The following is a 17,833-nucleotide window of genomic DNA, read 5'->3' as shown; positions in this document are numbered from 1 at the left end:
TAGAGAGAGATAAAAATCATACAGCTCACAGCATTCACAAAGTTCTCCGCATCTGAGATAAAAAGAACTTAAGATTGAAAAACAACAACAATCACATGTGGGAGAAACCAAAACTGACAGATTTGAGCATCCAGGTCCAGGGCTTTGAGGTCTTCAGTCTTAAAATTCTGGATTTGAATCCTTGTGTATTCAACCACCTTAGTGCAGAATCAGGTTGGCCACCTCTTTTTTTCAGACAGTTCCCTCATCTTTAAAAGCTACATGGCAGGTGGGTGTAACATGGCCCTCTCCAGGCTCAGAATAGCTGGACTCATGAGTTGGGCCAGTAAAGATGGGTGAGAATCTTGTTTCAGTTCGGTTTTGATTAGAATTTACCAAAATTTGTGCTAGATATATATTTTTTCCATATACAGGATGGAAACAACGTGAGATTTTAAAAACACTTAATGTGAGAGAAAACAGAACTGACAGATTCGTCCGTCCCTAGGAGCACTCAAAACTTAAAACATAAGAACATAAGAAGAGCCCTGTGGATCAGACTAAGGGTCCATCTAGTCCAGCATTCTGTTCACACAGTGGCCAACCAGCCATCAACCAGTAACCCATAAGCAGGACATGGTACCACAGCATCTTCCCACCCATGTCCCCCAGCAACTGGTATATACAGGCTTACTGCAACATTTTCTTGTATCCCCCACCTGTGTGTCTATATAATATCCAACATTTTTACATTGGTCCAATTCATCTGATTCAGAAGGGTTTTTTCTACACAAGCATATTGGTGCCCTGTGGGTTGACTGTGCCTCTTCAGAAACATTTAAATCATTTGAATGTCCAAAAACACACCTACAAGATGCCCCTGGGAGCTGTAATTGTCCTTCAAACTTTTACAGAACAGATGAGGTCAACTTGTGGTAGAACTATGGGAACATATATTTGGCTATTAATATGCACCCACAATCGTACAGGAGAGTGAGAGAGTACTAACTGGGTTGCTAGATTCACAGCCAAAAAAAAATTCCTGGAATTTGAAAACTGAACAATGATAAACCTGCACTTTTGTCCTAATTATACCTTCTTTTTAAAACAAAAACCTTAGAGGTAGTAAACAAAATGGCATTTTAACAGGCCCCTTCCGCCCTCGCCCCTCAGATCAAGCCAATTTTTCATCAGATTGTTTTTAACATGAAAAAGATTTAACAAACCCACAAAAAACATGAATTTCTAATGAACACTCCAGGACAATAGCAATTTATCAGAAATAGAGCTCCATAAAGCAGTCCCGCGCAGATTCAGATAGCCACATTAAATAAATTGGATAGGCAGATAATTGAAACAGACATGTACAATTTACAGTATCACCCTGCTCAGACAAAGATGTATCGATCCCTTGAGAAGCATAGGCAGCACACTATATTAGACATGATATTCCAGTCAAAGGAGAAGAAGAAAGCCTTGTTAATCAGAAAAACAGCTGGAGTGCTTACAGTACAGCAAAGGCACAGCTGGAGCTACTGTATGAGGGAACAAGAAGAAAACAGCTGGAACAATTATAGTGTGGTTAAAAACAGCAGGAGAAATTACAGGATGAGGAAAATAGGTTAGGTATGCAGAGCTGGACACATTTAAATTGGTTAGACTCAACCTTCGGATCTGAAGGAAGGGTATTCTCTTTCATATGGAGAACAAAAGGGCTAATTGTCCGTGCATATTATGGTATTAGGATTATCAGGTGATCACATGGTTATTTCCACTTCACTTTAGAGCAACCTCCCTGAACCTGGTATCCTCTAGTTGTTTAGACTTTGCCTCCATTCAAACTCAGCCAGCATGGGAATGGTTAAGTAAGCTGGGAGTTATGGGGCAGAATCCAACAGTGTCATTCTGCTACTAGTGGAACCTAGGTTCTGAACTCTGTGCAAGAGAAAAATCCAGCTAAAATTATGTTTGTACAAGCACAGTTGTGCAAACAGCGTGCATTATGCTTGTGAAACCAGTTGCACAACTGCCTGCACAAACGGATGCACAACCATAGCCTTGCTAACCATGTGGTATGGTTGTTGACCACCCTTAATATCCCAACAAACCATGGATCCCCAAGGTGCTTTGTTTGAGAAAAATAAGTCAAACTGCATGGTTAACAAGCCACCCTGCAGAAAATGTCCTGGGTTCAGACAACATGCTAACCCATGATTCAGCAAACAACCCATGGTTCAGCAACAACCTACACTCAACCACTGAATGTGGGTTAATGTGTTATGAGTACCTAATATGTGAGAATGAGATTATCAGATCCCTCCTTCTTTTAAAATCCTTCCAGGCTGGGGGAATCAATGCCTCAGCTGGATGCACAGACAGTAAGTGGTAGAGTAGCCCTTATTGCCCACACATTGGGACTGTTCCAATGTGTAGCCCTAGTTGCTCACCATGTGGGGCAGCAACACAAAGATCAATAGTAGACTAGTTCTCCGCCAGGCAGTACCCGATAATAAGTTACAAAGCTGATCCTTCCCTGACAGTGATTGCTTTGGGAACTCATTCACAATGATGGCTTCCAAAGGATGCAACATCAAAGTCTACAGGTGCAAACAGCGCCAGTGTCAATGGTAAGCATGGTCAGGCACCTGCCAAGGACTCACACGCCAGCAGGGGCCAATGACAACAGGCTTCTGGAGTTGCTCCTCCTTTCACCATTGCAATCTGCTTGTTCGCTTGTCTCATGCTCTGGCCCAGACAACTACTGTGGTGGTGGTGGTGTGGAGGAGGAGGAGGAGGAGGTCCTCCTGCCTCCTTGCCCACGGGCTCTCTGCCAAGTCAAGTAAGCAAGTGATAGCAGTGATGAGAAAGAGGCCGAGGGACAATGGCAGCAGTGGACAATACAGGCGAGAAGGTTAACTCACTGAGGGAGGGGGCCCGTTAATAGTCCCTTGCCAAAGGACCCTCAAAAAACAGGAGCTAGCACGGACTGCAAGTTCCACACATCCAATCCAACAGATTGCTGGCAAAGGAATATCCTTCGTTCGCCTCATTCTTCTGGAACACCCTTCAACTACGTCCATGGCCCATGTCCATTGTGTTCTCTGCTGGTACATGAACCATCCATGGAGCCGGAACAGTTACACAGGGATTCGGTGGCATTGAAATTAAGCCCACTAATATCCTCTGTGCAATTGAGTCTTGAGCAATAACAAGCTCCTCCAGGTTAATTGCTAATACTTAAAGCTTAAGCAGAAATGTGAAGATTAATTACAATGTAACCTGGAGCTGTAAAGTCTTATGATAAGTCCCTGGAAGAGAAACTAAAACAATTCCCCTCTGATTAATGTTGGTATTTACTCTGAACTTGTAAAGTGGAGTTAATTGCAAATTATGGGTGAAACACACAAGGTCCATACACATCCGCTGCCCTAGAGCCTACAAGCAATGCCTCGGGAGCCTCCTTCCACTGTGTGTATTACGTCTTCACCTAAAGGTTTGTGTTGAATAATGAATATTCAATACTAGCAAAATGTGTCTCGTTATGATGAATCAGTGGTGGGAGGGAAGAGACACAGGGCCTGTAAGAGAGACTGACTAGTGTCAGGAGTGAACAGGGTTACCAACACACACACTGCAATGGTATCACAAGCACAACACTTGGGGCGTTGCTAGACCAGACTTTAACACGCGCTGCCCAGCCTCCTAGACGGCCGATGCGCAGGGATGACGGAAGCCCTGCAGCGTCGGCCATTTTTAAAAAAAGTTTGAAGGGGCCACGTGCGGCCCGAAGACTCCAGAGAAGGTAAGCCGTTTTTTTTTTACTTAAACCCCCCATCCGGTCCTGATCCCTTCCCATGCCTTCTCCCTCCGTGTGTCCTATGTCGTCTGCGCTCCCTTCTCCCTCCGTGTGTCCCGTGTCGTCTGCGCTCCCTTCTCCCTCCGTGTGTCCCGTGTCGTCTGTGCTCCCTTCTCCCTCCGTGTGTCCCCCCCCCCGACCGATGGGCACAGCTCTGAGTGCTGTGCCCAGTCCACGGCTTTTTGCGGCTACTCGCAAAGCGAGTAGCCGCAAAAAGCCACGGAAGTCTCTAGACGTTCTGCAGCCCCGGCCTCAGGCCGGAGCTGCAGAAAAGGCGTGCCATAAGCGACTTCGCTTATGGCGCGTTAGAGGAGGCTTCAGTGCGGCCTGGGGCCAGATTCCCCTGTGTGTCATGTGGACGCACAGCAGGGAAACCGGCTCTCAAGGCGCGCTAAGGCCTCGTCTAGCAAGGCCCTTGGACTGTGGGGATAGCACACTCATAGAGCACATGCTTTGCATGCAGAAGTTCCAGGGTTAAATTCAGTTCCAGACAAGAAGGGATCAGGAAGCAGCTGACATAAGGAAACTCTTCCTGAGACCCCAGAAAGCTGTTGCTAGACTGAAAAGACCATAGTTAATAGCGCATAGTTGAACTATAGAATTCACTACTACAAGACATAGTGAGGGATAGTAATTTGGATGGCTTGAAAAGGGGTTAGGCAGATTCCAGGAGGAGAAGGCTATCAATGGCTACATGCTACCTCCAATATTAGAGACAGTATACCTATAAACACTAGTTGCTGGGGAGCATGAGTGGGAGGGTGCTGCCGCACTCATGTTATATTTCAGGGGTTCCCATGGGCAGCTGGTTGGCAATTGCGTGAACAGTATGCTGAAGTAGATGGACCCTTGGTCTCATCCAGGATGGCTCTTCTCATGTTCTTATGACCATATTGGACTAGATCAACCTTCTCCAACCTGGTGCCCTCAAGATATTTTGGACAACAATTCCCAGGATTCTTGACTAGTGGCCATGTTGGTTGGCGATGATGCGAGTTAAGCTCCACAACACCTGGAGGGCACAAGGTAGAGGAAAGCTGGGCTAGATGAATGAATGGTCAGCATAAGGCAGTTTCCTATGTTCCTTTATACTTTCCCTCAGATGAGTAGATTAGGTGAAGTAATAGGGTACACTCAGACATACTATTGGGATAAGTAGGGTGCTCTGGAAGCCTGGGGGAGCAGTATTTACCTTTTATCTCAACTGTCTTGCTAAATACAACCCATATTCCATGTCTCATAAAATGTACTGCAGTAGGTAAATGACTCCACTGCCCACTCCCACCCCCCATGCACACTATTTTACAACTGGTTCTGGTTAGCAAACCTCCAGGTCCTAGACAGGATCTACACTACTGCTTTAAAATGGTTTATAATGGTAGTGACAACTGTTGAGGCCCAGGACACACTCCCTATACAGTCTTCAAAACGTTTTCAAAGTGTTATATCCTGCTTAGCGTAGATCTGGCCCAAAAATCAAAGTAGATTCCACAACTCCTAAGTCTGCCCACCGCTACCCTAAAGGTCTCTCAATGTAGCCATTTGAAACTGACTCTGCAGATCTGCAAGCTCTGTCGTAGCCAAAGCTATCATTAATGCAAGAGATGTTCAGAACCTGAGTCATGGAGAAATAATTGGCCAGTGAAAAAGTAGATTACAACTATAATGAGTCATTAGTGAAAGTTACTTTCCTAAAGCCCCCCCTTGGGGATGTAGTACATCTTTGGTTGCTGGCACCTTAAAACAATGCAAGATCCAGCTCTTAGAACACTGTGAATCAGATGACTGCTACCCAGATCCTGGATTCTTCATGGGCCAGTGCTTGGCAAAGCAAGGACAAGAGCATTGGAATAGAAGGATGTCCCTCCAGATCTATTTATGTGGAAAGTGAGTGAGGAAGCAAGGAAGAAGAAAAAATTAATAAAATGGCAGCCTTTATTTATTTATTTATTTATTTCATTTATATCCCACCTTTTTTCCTCCAAGGAACCCAAGGTGACATGCATAATCCTCCTCTTCTCCATTTTATCCTCACAACAACAACCCTGTGAGGTAGGTTGAGAGTCTGTGACTGGCCCAAAGTCACTCAGTGGGTTTCCATGGCCGAATGGGGACTAGAACCCGGATCTCCCGACTCCCAGTCCAACACCTTAGCGGAGAAGTTTCCCCCTGCCAATGTAAGCAGGTAAGTGTCCCACATACCCTAAGGCACCCTTGTGGACTACAACTCCCAGAATTCCTAACCATTAGCCGTTCTGGCTGGGACTGGTGGGAGTTGAAGCTCAAACCATCTGACGGGCACCAGGTTGAGAAAGGCCGATCTAAGAGGATTTGACCAATTCATGGAGGATCAAGCTATCAACTGCTAGAAATCATGACGGCTACATATTTCCTCTATTATTAGAAGCAGGGTGCCTGTCAACACCAGTTACGGAGGAACATGAATGACCTGGTGCTACTGCACTCCTGTCCTATGTGTGAGTTTCCCACCAGCACTTGATTGGCCACTGTGCGAAGAGAATGCCGGACTAGATAGGCCTTTGATCTGATCCAACATGGCTCTTTATCTGTTCTTTTTCTGAATGAGAGTAATGAAAAGTGTACCCTTTTGTTCTTTGATGCATTCATTTCAAAAGAAATGACAATGGAAACAAATGGGACCATTTAGTTCAATTTTTCATTCATTCTAAAACAAATTCATGCACGCCTATGGTCCAATTAAGAACATACGAAAAGTCATGCAGAATTAATCCAAGGGCCTAGTTATCCAGCATTCTGTTCACACAGTGTTCAGACAGATTAGGGATGTCACGGGTGCTTGCCTGAGTCTGGAAGTGCAGCAGACTCCCCTCCCCCAGATATAGCTCGCTGGCCCACAGCATAGTTGCAGGCTCACTCTTTTGGTGCTATGGGCCCCAGCAACTGCCAGGCAGCCATCTGCCCTCATCCACAACCCCCACTGTGTGCAACAATGGTGGCTCTGGAAACGGCGTATTTCCCAAGTTGTGTAAATAGGGCCTTCATGGCTGCCATTTACGCAACTTGATGGGTGGCCTTTTGGGATGTGCTCTGCTTCTCCTCGGACTGGAGAAGCAGAAGCGGATCGGGGGGCTTCACCTCCCCTTAAGGCGGAGGTGAAGAGGAACGGGGAAGCAGCGAAGCGTTGCGGAGCGGATCGAGGTGAAGTCGAATCCTTCGCCTCAATCCGGAGCTCAACTAAAAAGGTAAGGGGGGGTTACTTGGCCCTGCTGCTGTCGCTGCTGCCCATGCGGTGACGGCGGCAGAGCCAGGTAAGTGGGAGGGGGGTCTTACCTGCATCCGTCCGCGGTCCCATGGCTGCTTCAACTGAGCCCAAGGACTCAAACAGGAAGACTAGGCCGCAACTGATGTGTCCATCCCTAGCAAGGACTGGGGCATGAGCCAAGAAATGGTCCTAGGGTGGCAAGCTAGCCACCACCATTTGCGTTGAGCAACACTACCAGGAAGCCAAGTGATGGCAGTGTTTCATTTTCTGTGTGACTCCTGGTGGACTTCTGTGGGAATGGCATTCAAAATAGCTTTGGTAGCCCACCCTCCTGGTAGAAATCTATAAAGCTGGATCTGGTGCCTTGATGTCCTTTGGCACAGAGCTGTTCCATGTGGGGCCATGCACACAGACGCGCCACAGGAACCTTTTAATTCAAAACCACCGTTCAAGCAGCGTGCCCCAATTATCAGCAGAAGAATTGGGAAATTGTCCTTTGCGATATGAAACAGCACTTATTCAGGTCAGAAGTAATGAACCATCTACACAGAGCAGACATCAGAGGCAAGCTGACCTCTGAGCTCTTTGTCGCCATAAATATCTACCTCACAGAGGTGTTGTGAGCATTAATTAATTGGCATTTGAGATCCAGAGATGAAAGGCGCCAGCTGAGAACAAGGTACTAATTAGAATAATTGTTGTTATTGTTATTAAGCTTTGATATGCTTTGCAGGAAAAGATGAAAGGGAAAATGGTCTGCTCTGAAAAGAAGCCTCTGAAATGAAATATAAACTTCCCAAAAATAGAATAGCTGAGGAGGGATTTAACATCCTGACATACATCTCTGGGCCCATTCTTCTCATGTGGTCGAATTCTACAGAGCTGACTGTAGGGATGTCACAAACGCCCAGTAGGGTCCGGGTGTCTGGTGGACTCCCCTGTGTCTGCCCCCCAGCCCTGCTTGCCAAGCTACAGGGTGTTGATGGACCCACTTGCTGAGCCCACCCAATTCCCGGGGTCGGCAAGTGGCCTTTTCAGTGGCGGCCCCCCAATTCTGGAATGATCTCCCTGATGAGGCTCGCCTGATGCCAACATTGTTATCTCTTCAGCGCCAGGTCAAGACTTTTCTCTTCTCCCAGGCATTTAACAGCTTATGTTGAGGTTTTTTAACTGACCCAGAATAGTTGTTTTAAATGATAATGTATGCAATCTGTTTTTATGCTTTTTATGGTTTGAAATTTTGTATATCGGTTTTTAATGTTCAGTGTTTTAATCTTTGTAAACCGGTCAGAGAACTTCAGCTATGGGACGGTATATAAATGCATAATAATAATAATAATAATAATAATAATAATAATAACAACAACAACAACAACAACAACAACAACAACAACAACAACAACAGTGGTCTCTCCTTCCTTGCAAGGAAAGGGGTCATGAGGGCTTGACAGCGGACAGGGGCAGGAGTCCCCATCGCTGCACACCAAACACTTGTCCTCCTCAGCAAGGAGGAAAGGGCAAGTGTTTGACATGCAGTGATGGGGTCTCCAGTGGCCACCATTGGCAGCTTGGACTCTTCCAGTAATGGCTCCTTAATGAAACATTCCCTTCCCCAAAGAGGCCACCCAGCCATTTTGCGCAAAATGGCAGTGGCTCGCGAAGAGGGTGGATGGCCCCCTGTGGCCTCATCAGACGCTCGCCGAGCCAGCGAGAAGTTCACAGCATGCCCTGAGAGGGGTGGGTGAATGCTCAACAAGCGACCCATGAGCCGGGCTCAGGGGAGTTCACCCATCCGGACAGTGACTGCACCACTTCAGGCTGAGGGTAGGAAAGGTGATGGATACCATGTTGTTGTTGTTATAATAATAATAATAATAATAATAATAATAATAATAATAATTTAAAAAAAAACAGGTCAAAACTCCTTGCAACAACCAGCTCGTTAGGAAGACCATTTCTAGCCCAGCCTGCTCCTAGCTGAACTCGTTCTTGATTTGTAGAAAGCTATTCCCCCATTAGGGGAGCATTCAAAACTGTGATTTCCCCACCACCACTACCACCACTTCCTGTAGTCTGGTGTTGTATGGTCCATTCCACCATGCTGGTGTTCTTGCCCCTTGTTAGAATAGAATACAACAGAATATTTATTTCTTACCCGCCTCTCCCTCTGGATCAACATTAAATATAAAATCACCATAAAATGCATAAAACTAGTTAAAAACATCTAAAACTGATACAATATTAAAATAACAATTGGACATGTTAAGAGATCAGTCTTTATGGCTTTCTTAAACCGGGCAAGACTATTAAGTCAATAAATCTCTCCCAGCAGGCCATTCCACAGTCTAGGAGAGGCAGAAGAGAAGGTTCCCACTTCATTCAGCTGCATGTATAGATTTGGAGTTGGTTAGCTTGGGAAATTTGACCATCTTAATCTGTCCCCTTCCAGCAGTGCACCGTACCCAGCTTATCAAGTTTCGTCATTTTCATGTTGCTGTGAATGTTCATTCCATTCCAATCAGGTTCCAATTTCCTCCAGTACTGGAGGAGAACCAAGCAGATGCCTTTGCCCTTTGCTCCAACCTCTCCTCTCCATCCGTGTCCCCTCCCTCCTTTCCTCTCAGCCCCACAAAGATTCTTGCATCCCAGCCCCACTGTCGCCTCCAGGTGCTCAGCTTGTCATAAGACAAGGAAAGAGACGTAGGAATGGGGGGGGGGGGAAGAACAATAATCAGCTGGTCTCATGCATGTATAAATAAGTCATACTGGTAACCATGGTAACAGTACTGAATTGCTATCCTGCACCACAATATCACCCCATATATATATATATATATATATATATATATATATATCTATCATCAATGAGGTCTCCTTGGAGGAGTTTTGTGGATACTGTGGACCACGAAAAAGACAAATAATTGGGTTCTAGAACAAATTAAGCCAGAACTCTCACTAGAAGGGAAAATGCTGAAACTGAGACTAACATACTTTGGACATATAATGAGAAGAAACGACTCATTAGAAAAGACAATAAAGCTGAGAAAAGCCGAAGGTAGAAGGCAAAGAGGAAGACCAAACAAGAGATGAATTGACTCCTTAACGGAAGATACGGACATGAAGTTACAAGATCAGAATAGGGTGGTTTACAACAGAGGCAACTGGAGATCGCTGAGTCATAGGGTCGCCAAAAGCCAAAGTTGACTTGAAGGCACCTAACTATTACTACTACTAACTGAAGGAATGGCTTTACTAATCACAAGGACAGTAAATTCAGAAGAATGGGTGGCTTTAGCCCTAAGTGTTGGTTTGACTCTAGGACCAACGCTACCCCATTCTGAAAAATGACCATGCAAACACAAATTTTCCAAATGGCTTGTAGGACTTCTTGTATATCCTGGTTGTATTGTTCTAGTCTGTCCTCTACTCCATTCTTTCCTCCATTTACCCTTCTTGATGCCTCTCCCTTTCCCATTCTTTCCCTCCCATACTTCCAAATACCAAATATTTATATCCTGCTTCATCTACAACTTTTGGGATGGTTTACAATAACAGCAACCCCGCTATAAAAGCCAGCTCCCAATCAAAGGGTGTAGTAGGGCATGTATCAGCAGGACAAAGGTTCTAGCATAGCCCTCTACACCAGCACCCCACACACACAATCCTGCAAAGGAAAAATAATCATATCACACCATTACATCCTCCCATCAAGGCCATGGCATTCATAAATCTGCTTGCAGTAAAAATGACCATCCTATGAAGCAGTAGGCATCCTCAGAGTGCCAAGACACACCTTACTTTAAGCAGCTAAATATGTTTTGGGTTTTGTTTTTACTCTAGAGTAAGTGCAGGGGTTCCAATCATGATCAGGACCCCAGTGTGAGGGGTAGGGGACCATGGTCTAATCTACAACAAGCACGATATTACACTATGAGAGTAGTAAATAAAAGGCAGGAACCACACTACAGCTTTATAGAGGTATTGAAGTGCACTGACAACTGCTGGGGCCCATGGACACATACCATATACCGCTTTCATACCACTATATCCTGCTTGGTGTGGCTCCTTTCATAGTGCAATATCCTGCTTGGTATAGATTAGGCCTTTAACTCTTCCCCCTCCGCTAAGGTACCAATTGTGTAATATATACATTGCCAAATAGTGGTCTATTTGCTTTAATGGATCATTGTCTGGTGCTATAAATTGCAGGCATTGGGCACATAGTGAGGGGCAAAGCACAAAACCCCTGTTACTCCTGATGCAGTGCTAAAAGAAAAAGAGAAAAGTCATTGCTGCTGAGCTACATCTTTAAGGTATGGTGTGTCTTTTTTATTTATTTATTTATTACATTTCTATACTGCCGAATAGCCGAAGCTCTCTGGGCAGTTCACAAAAATTAAAACCATAGTGTCTTGGCACTCTGAAGATGCATTCTGCTTCATAAGATGGCCTTTTCTCTTTTTTTTACAGCAAACATGTTAGCTATGTCTTTAAAGTAATGCAAGCTTTGACTCTCAGAGAGATCAAATGGCTCAGCAGAAGTTAACCCCAGATGATTGGGCGATGAACAAAGTCTCTATGACGTGAGGAAAGGGCTCAAGAAATGATCCAAAACCATAAAAGTGTGGAGGTGGATCTCATACTATATTCACTATGTTCATCTATAACATCCTACCCAAAATTTGATGAGACAGGTTATCACAGACTACGGTGAAGGACAGCATGATGTGCCCCACCCAAATTCCACATACAGAAACTGACTGGATTGACAGTTGAATCTTACTTCAACACTGGTGAAGGAACAACATTGTCCACCACCACACCTGAAGACAACAGACTAACTTAGGGGGCTCGCTAAGGAGAGGCTGCATGGCACTCACTCTTCTGCCCTCCAGTATCCGTTGCCTGAGGCAAGCTGCTTCACGCTGCCTAACGGTAGGGCAGGCCTTGCAGGTCACTTTCCAAGATTATTTGGAAGTTACTGTCACTGGAGGAAGATTATGGGGGAAGGGATGACTCTCCTTCTATCTAGGTCACAAGTAGAGGCGTTTGTTTAGCTTTTACATTCATATTATTCATCCATTATCATGCTTTGTGTATGGGGGAGGATGTTTCAGGAGTCGTAGGCACTTTCTAGCTTGTTTCCCTCCACCCCTGTTCACTGAGTCTGCAGGGAAAGACACCTGGAAGATTTCACCAGCTGCTTATGTCTTTGTGAATTACCCTCAACCAATTAGCTTCATTAATCTAGCAGTATGTAACCATGGTTTTCTATGGGTTTTTAATAAGCCACTTTCCTCCTGCTCCCTTAGGGAGAACACTTTCTAGACATTCTATTTTCACCTCCTCCCACACCCCCATAAATCCAAGGTGCAACACTCACCATCTTCATCAGTCTGAAATATCATCTCTTTGCCTTCTTTCCGGCCCTCTGGGTTGGAGAGGATGAGTTTGACATGGACGTTTTTGTACGGGAGTAGATTCTTGACGGTGTAGCGGTTGGTGCTGCGCTCCATCTTCACGCATTCCCGAAAGGTTTGGTTGTGGCCAGTGCCCATGGTGTAGCGATAGCAGAGCGTGACGGTGTACGTGTGACAGCGCGTCAGGTTGTAGCCCAGGGGTTCCCACTGAAGAGTCAGCTGCCGGGACTGGATCTCAGCAAAGACGAGGCCTTTGGGGGCCCGCATGGGTTCTGCCATCAAAACAGAAAGGGGATAGAATGAAGCCAATGGCAAAAGAAGTGTCACTCATCCTCAGCAAAAAGACACCAGAATACAATGGAGGGGGGGCGCACAGCTCAGTAGTTAGGATGGGTGAGCAATCTTTTCTGTTCGATTTTGAGCAGAATTGACCAAAATTTGCAAAGTTTTCCATTTTGGAGATCAAAAGAACTTATGATTTGTACAAAAAGATAATAATGAATGTGGGCGAAACCGAAACGAACAGACTTGTCCATCCAAGCCCAAGGCTTTGAGTGCTTAGCTCTTTTAAAGTCTGTTTTTGAACCTCTGTGTATTCACCATGTTGGCCTTTAATTAGGGTTGCCATCTCCTTTTTCCTGACAGGCTCCTCATCTTTAAGAGCTACATGGCAGCCAGCTTCAACATGGCCCTTTCCAGGCTGGGCCTGGTTGCTAGTGTGACCATATGACCGGATTTGCCCGGATTTGCCCGGGTTTTTGATGGCAAATCCGGGAGGGAGGAAATCCGGATTTTTTCCCAAAGAGCAGCTCTAATGGGAATTAACAAAAATGCTTAAAACTCTGTCATTTTTAAGATAAAGACATGAAACCTGGCACAATGGTAGCTCTTAGGAAGGGCTTTAGTCATACCAAATTTGAAACAGATCCGTTCATCCATTGATTTTTTAGGAATTTTTTAAAAATTGAGGTTTTAAAATTATTATTTTTAAAATCGTCATTTTTAAAGTTAAAGAGATGAAACCTTGTACCATGATAGGACTTAGGTAGAGCTTTAGCCACACCAAATTTGAAACATATCCGTTCATCCATTGATTTTTAAGGATTTTTTTTAAAAAATGAAGTTTTAAAATTATTATTTTTCAAACTGTCATTTTTAAAGATAAAGAGCTAAAAGTTGGCACCATGATAGCTTTTAGGTAGAGCTTTAGGCATACCAAATTTGAAACAGATCTGGGGCCAGTAGCAAACCCTGTTAACAACAACAGCAGCTTGCAATGAGTGAAGATACAGTCAGAAAAGATATTTGAGGGAAGGGGAGAACGTAACACACAGAGTATAGCAAAAGCTTCAAAGTACAGCAAAACCTACAAAAGTAGGAGTGAGTGAAGTTAATTTCAGATACATTGAATCTCTCACTTGTTCTTTATTTCAGTGATTTTAACATTAAGATGTTATGTAGAACAGATTTGTCTTAAATGTGTGCTGTAAAATCAGACATGTGACCAAGGCTATGTTCGGGTGGGCACGCCCCCTTGGTACTGGACACGCCCCCTTGGGGGCGACCATGTTGTCCTCCTTTTGGGTTTCCAAAATATGGTCACCCTACTGGTTACACCTATTAAATTTGACTCATGCAGCTTTCTGTGCTTTTCATTTCATTTCATTTTTTTCCCCATAATAATTTACCAAAGTTCACAAACTACAAATTTAGGCGGAAAATAACCTGGAGCCTGCATGGCCAAAAGCCACTGACAGACCCTCCATCGCTTTGCCAAATCCCCTTTTAAACCCACGTAACCATCACCACATTTAGCGGCCAATATCTCCACCAATTAATTCTGCACTGTGCAAAGAAGCGCTCCTTTTTCCTGGAGTAGCCGTCGAGCTCGAGGTGAAGCATACGACCACTTCCATGATGCAATAGACCTTAAAGAACTGCATCCTCCTTTGGAAGAAACTTTTAACGCCACTTTCAGCGACAGCATGATCTGAACACGGCCTACTCCTCGTGCATGCGAAATGCGTGTGGCCGCCCTTACATTCAGTGTCAGTATGAAACTGCAAGTTTGCATCACCTGGGGCAAAATGAAAACTCGCTCTGCCACGAAACCTTCTCAATATTTCAGGCAACGGCAGCTCCCCTGTGTCTGCGCGGCGCTTCCTCCTTGTTAAATATTTGGAATTTTTCATAAACATCAGCGAAAGAGACAGCGCCAGGTGAAACACCAGACTAAGCAAAACACACCAGTCCCTTCCCTCACAGGTCTTTGGCAATGCAGCCGGGGCCGATCCATCTGATCGCTCCGTCTCTTTTCTCTCCCATAATGATAAAAATCTATCAATTTTATGAGGGTTGTTTTTCTGGAGCTGTTATTTTAAAGGTATTTTAGTTGTCCACATAGAGCCCAAATTTACACTGCTGTGGCGACACATAAGTGGGGATACATTTCAATAAAATTACCATTTCTATCATTGCTTCCCCCCCCCTTGTTGTTAAAATGAGAAACTGGGTCCCACTGGGTTTTATCTCCACATTCCAAAGATGTTTTGCAGAAATCCTGTGCCTGAATGTACTCTGAAAACGCAGGAGAGACCCTTCCGCTCTTTAGAGCTTGATTTACAGTCCTTTCCTGTTGATTCACATGCAACATCTTAGTGCTGCACTTTAAAAAAAAACTATTTATTTAAGTATTTGATACCCCAACCTCTCTCTCTCTCTCTCTATATATATATATATTCTCTGAACAGCTTCCAGAAGAGATAAAAAAACAATACAAATTGAAATTCACAACGATAATATACTAAACCCCACAGCCACCTAACCAGATAAAATCCGAGGGAAGAATAGAAATGCAAGAGCAAAACTCAATGTGACTAGTTTGCCCTGGCAAGGCTGATTGTTTTTAACCCTTTGCCCCCACCGTAGTGTTGATTAAAAGTGCTGCCTTCTTGTGTGGCCACTACTCACAGGGGGAGGAAAGCTCCCATTCAAGCCAACGGGAGATTTCTCCCATTGTGAATGGCAGGCACCAGTGTGTGTGGCTGGGAGGAGATTCTGGACAGCACAACAGTGGGGGGGGAGGCTTAAAGCCCCCTCCTGCCACACCATATTCCCGTTCTGCCTCACCCACACTCCCCATAACGACAATCTTTTTTCCCCCTCTCTTTTTTAAAATCAAACTCACTAGGCAAACCTCTTGATAAACATCAGATCTAATATGACCTTAAAAGACTTTGGAAAATAAGTGTCCTGACTTCAGGCTCAGTGCTATGCCAAGGAGGACTCAGAAGGGGGTGTCAGAGTGCAGATAGTCACCAGGACACTGAAAGGTACCCGAGATCTCAAAGCCAGGACTCTACCTGCAGGTTCCATGTGCCTTACTCCCTACCCCAGAGGGTCAGCTCTCTGGCAAGGAGGGCTTCCAGCCTGAGTTTTACTACACTGCAGCACCATCCCATAATGGTCAGAGGTGGTCCTGCAGCAGTCCAGGTGACCTGAGGAACCAACAGGGGTCTGGATGGCCCTATATAGCCACTGGGGTCAATCTGGTCACCACACCAAAAGATTTTGTCTGCCCTTGCTCTATATCCATGTTTGCCAACTCCAGACCCTGACCACTGGCCAGATTAGCCAATGCCATTGGCTTCTGGGCCCTGGCTGGCATATTTTTTTTGGCATGGGCATTATATATGTCATCTGGGTAATTTCTGTCAGTGAGCATGAGAAAGCGAGAATGCTGGAACTAAATTTGAGGTCATGTATTCGAGAAACAAGATTTGTTGTTTGCTTACACAGGGAAGGGGCCATCGCTTCTCACCAAAGAATTGAGAGTAAGAAGACAGTTACATTGCAGGAAGTTGCAATTTGTGGAGCTCAGATCATGCAATCATGAAGCTCAGATCATGGTCTAAATGAATAATTTTGGAGCTTTATACAGTTATGAGTAAGTCCCTAGGCAAATTTTTCAAAGGCATTGTACAAGCCATAAGATGAGTGTGTGTGTGTGTATGTATAAGACTACTGATAAACAGGTTCAGTTGTCCATAGTGTTAAATGATGACACCATTCAATTCTAGCACCATTTTCACGACCAAAGAAATAGACAGATAACGTCACATTTTTATTTCTTGTCCAAAGGCAGAATCCAAACATTCAACAAATCACAAAATCTGTTTAAATTCTCCAGCTAGCCTGGTCACACAGAAGGAATTTGGGAAGGGGGCAAGTTTCTATCAGAGCAAGCCATAATAGAAGCATAGATCCAGCTCCAAAGGACCACTGATGCTTGTGGCGATACCCACCTTTTTGTCCCTTAGGTATGTCTGAGTTTGAATGTCTAGCAAGTGTGGAATGTTTGACTGAGTGGGTATGGCTAGTGATGCGGTGAGAGAGGGGGAGGAAGGAGTATAAATAATTTAGCTGAGGTGATTGTATGGTTTAGTTTGAGGTTTGGTTTTAGTCTGAGAGTTTTAGTCTGGCTTGTGCCTCATGGGAGTGTTTGGTGTGTGAGGAGTGAGAAGAGATAGGATTTTAAGGGACTTCGTACTGGTTGTTTTAAATATAAAAATAAGCAGGTTTGATCTAAATTGAAATACCAAAGATCAGTTAAACTTCAATAAACTTTACTTTGTGTTCTGTTACCACAAACCACGTGTCAGCTTGGATTTATTACCTGCTATATTACACAATGTAAAAACATCTACCAATACACCTGCAGTTCAGTACCTCAACCATAGAACCTATTTATCAAAACCCTTTACCTTGTTCCCTCGCATATAGGGGAAAGGTTGTGTTGTTTTTACCCTTTCCTCAGGCTTTTCAAGAGGTGGCGCTTGGCTTGCGAAGGGTGTGCTAGGCAAGGCCTTGTGTGTGAGGTCGGGGTCGTCGCAATGCTCCTTCCCTCTTTTACCATGATGGAGCTTTCCACTCCAGTCTCTTACCCTGGAACAAACATGGCAGTTTCCTTCCCAGGGCTAAGGAGAGGGAGGGGGGAAAGGAGGAACGCTGGCAACATGCCTGGTATTCTTGTGGGATGGGAGGAATGTTTGTATATGTAGGTTTGTGGGAGGTGGTTCCATAATTAAGCCAATTTGGGTCACTCTGAAGAGGTAACATGAAAGGCAATTATCCCTTTGAAACAATACTTCAGGGAGCAGCAAAAATTATACTCTCTGTTGAGTTTTTGCTCCACCCCCTGCCACACATGCACATCCCTAAGTTGTGCTGAAACCTGGTTGTTTAGGGGGCAGGTTAAAACTCAGTTTCCCCCGGGCATTTAACAGCATCTGATCACTTTTGATGTTCAGTGACTTATGCTGATAGAGGATGTTA

The 17,833-nt window shown here is 44.7% G+C and overlaps 1 protein-coding gene across 8 annotated transcripts in view; it reads right to left on the bottom strand.

Moving 5' to 3' along the window:
• Positions 1 to 17,833, bottom strand: part of PTPRU (protein tyrosine phosphatase receptor type U) — a 410,313-nt gene that overhangs the window by 162,406 nt on the left and 230,074 nt on the right. For all 8 annotated transcript variants that reach the window (XM_063139805.1, XM_063139806.1, XM_063139808.1 and 5 more), the window contains exon 8: positions 12,463 to 12,771. In XM_063139805.1, the coding sequence (XP_062995875.1) occupies positions 12,463 to 12,771 (309 nt within the window). The remainder of the gene's footprint in view (positions 1 to 12,462; positions 12,772 to 17,833) is intronic.

This window comes from Elgaria multicarinata, chromosome 13, assembly GCF_023053635.1.
Source record: "Elgaria multicarinata webbii isolate HBS135686 ecotype San Diego chromosome 13, rElgMul1.1.pri, whole genome shotgun sequence".
Taxonomy (NCBI): domain Eukaryota; kingdom Metazoa; phylum Chordata; class Lepidosauria; order Squamata; family Anguidae; genus Elgaria; species Elgaria multicarinata.
This window is presented reverse-complemented; position numbering and strand designations above follow the sequence as displayed.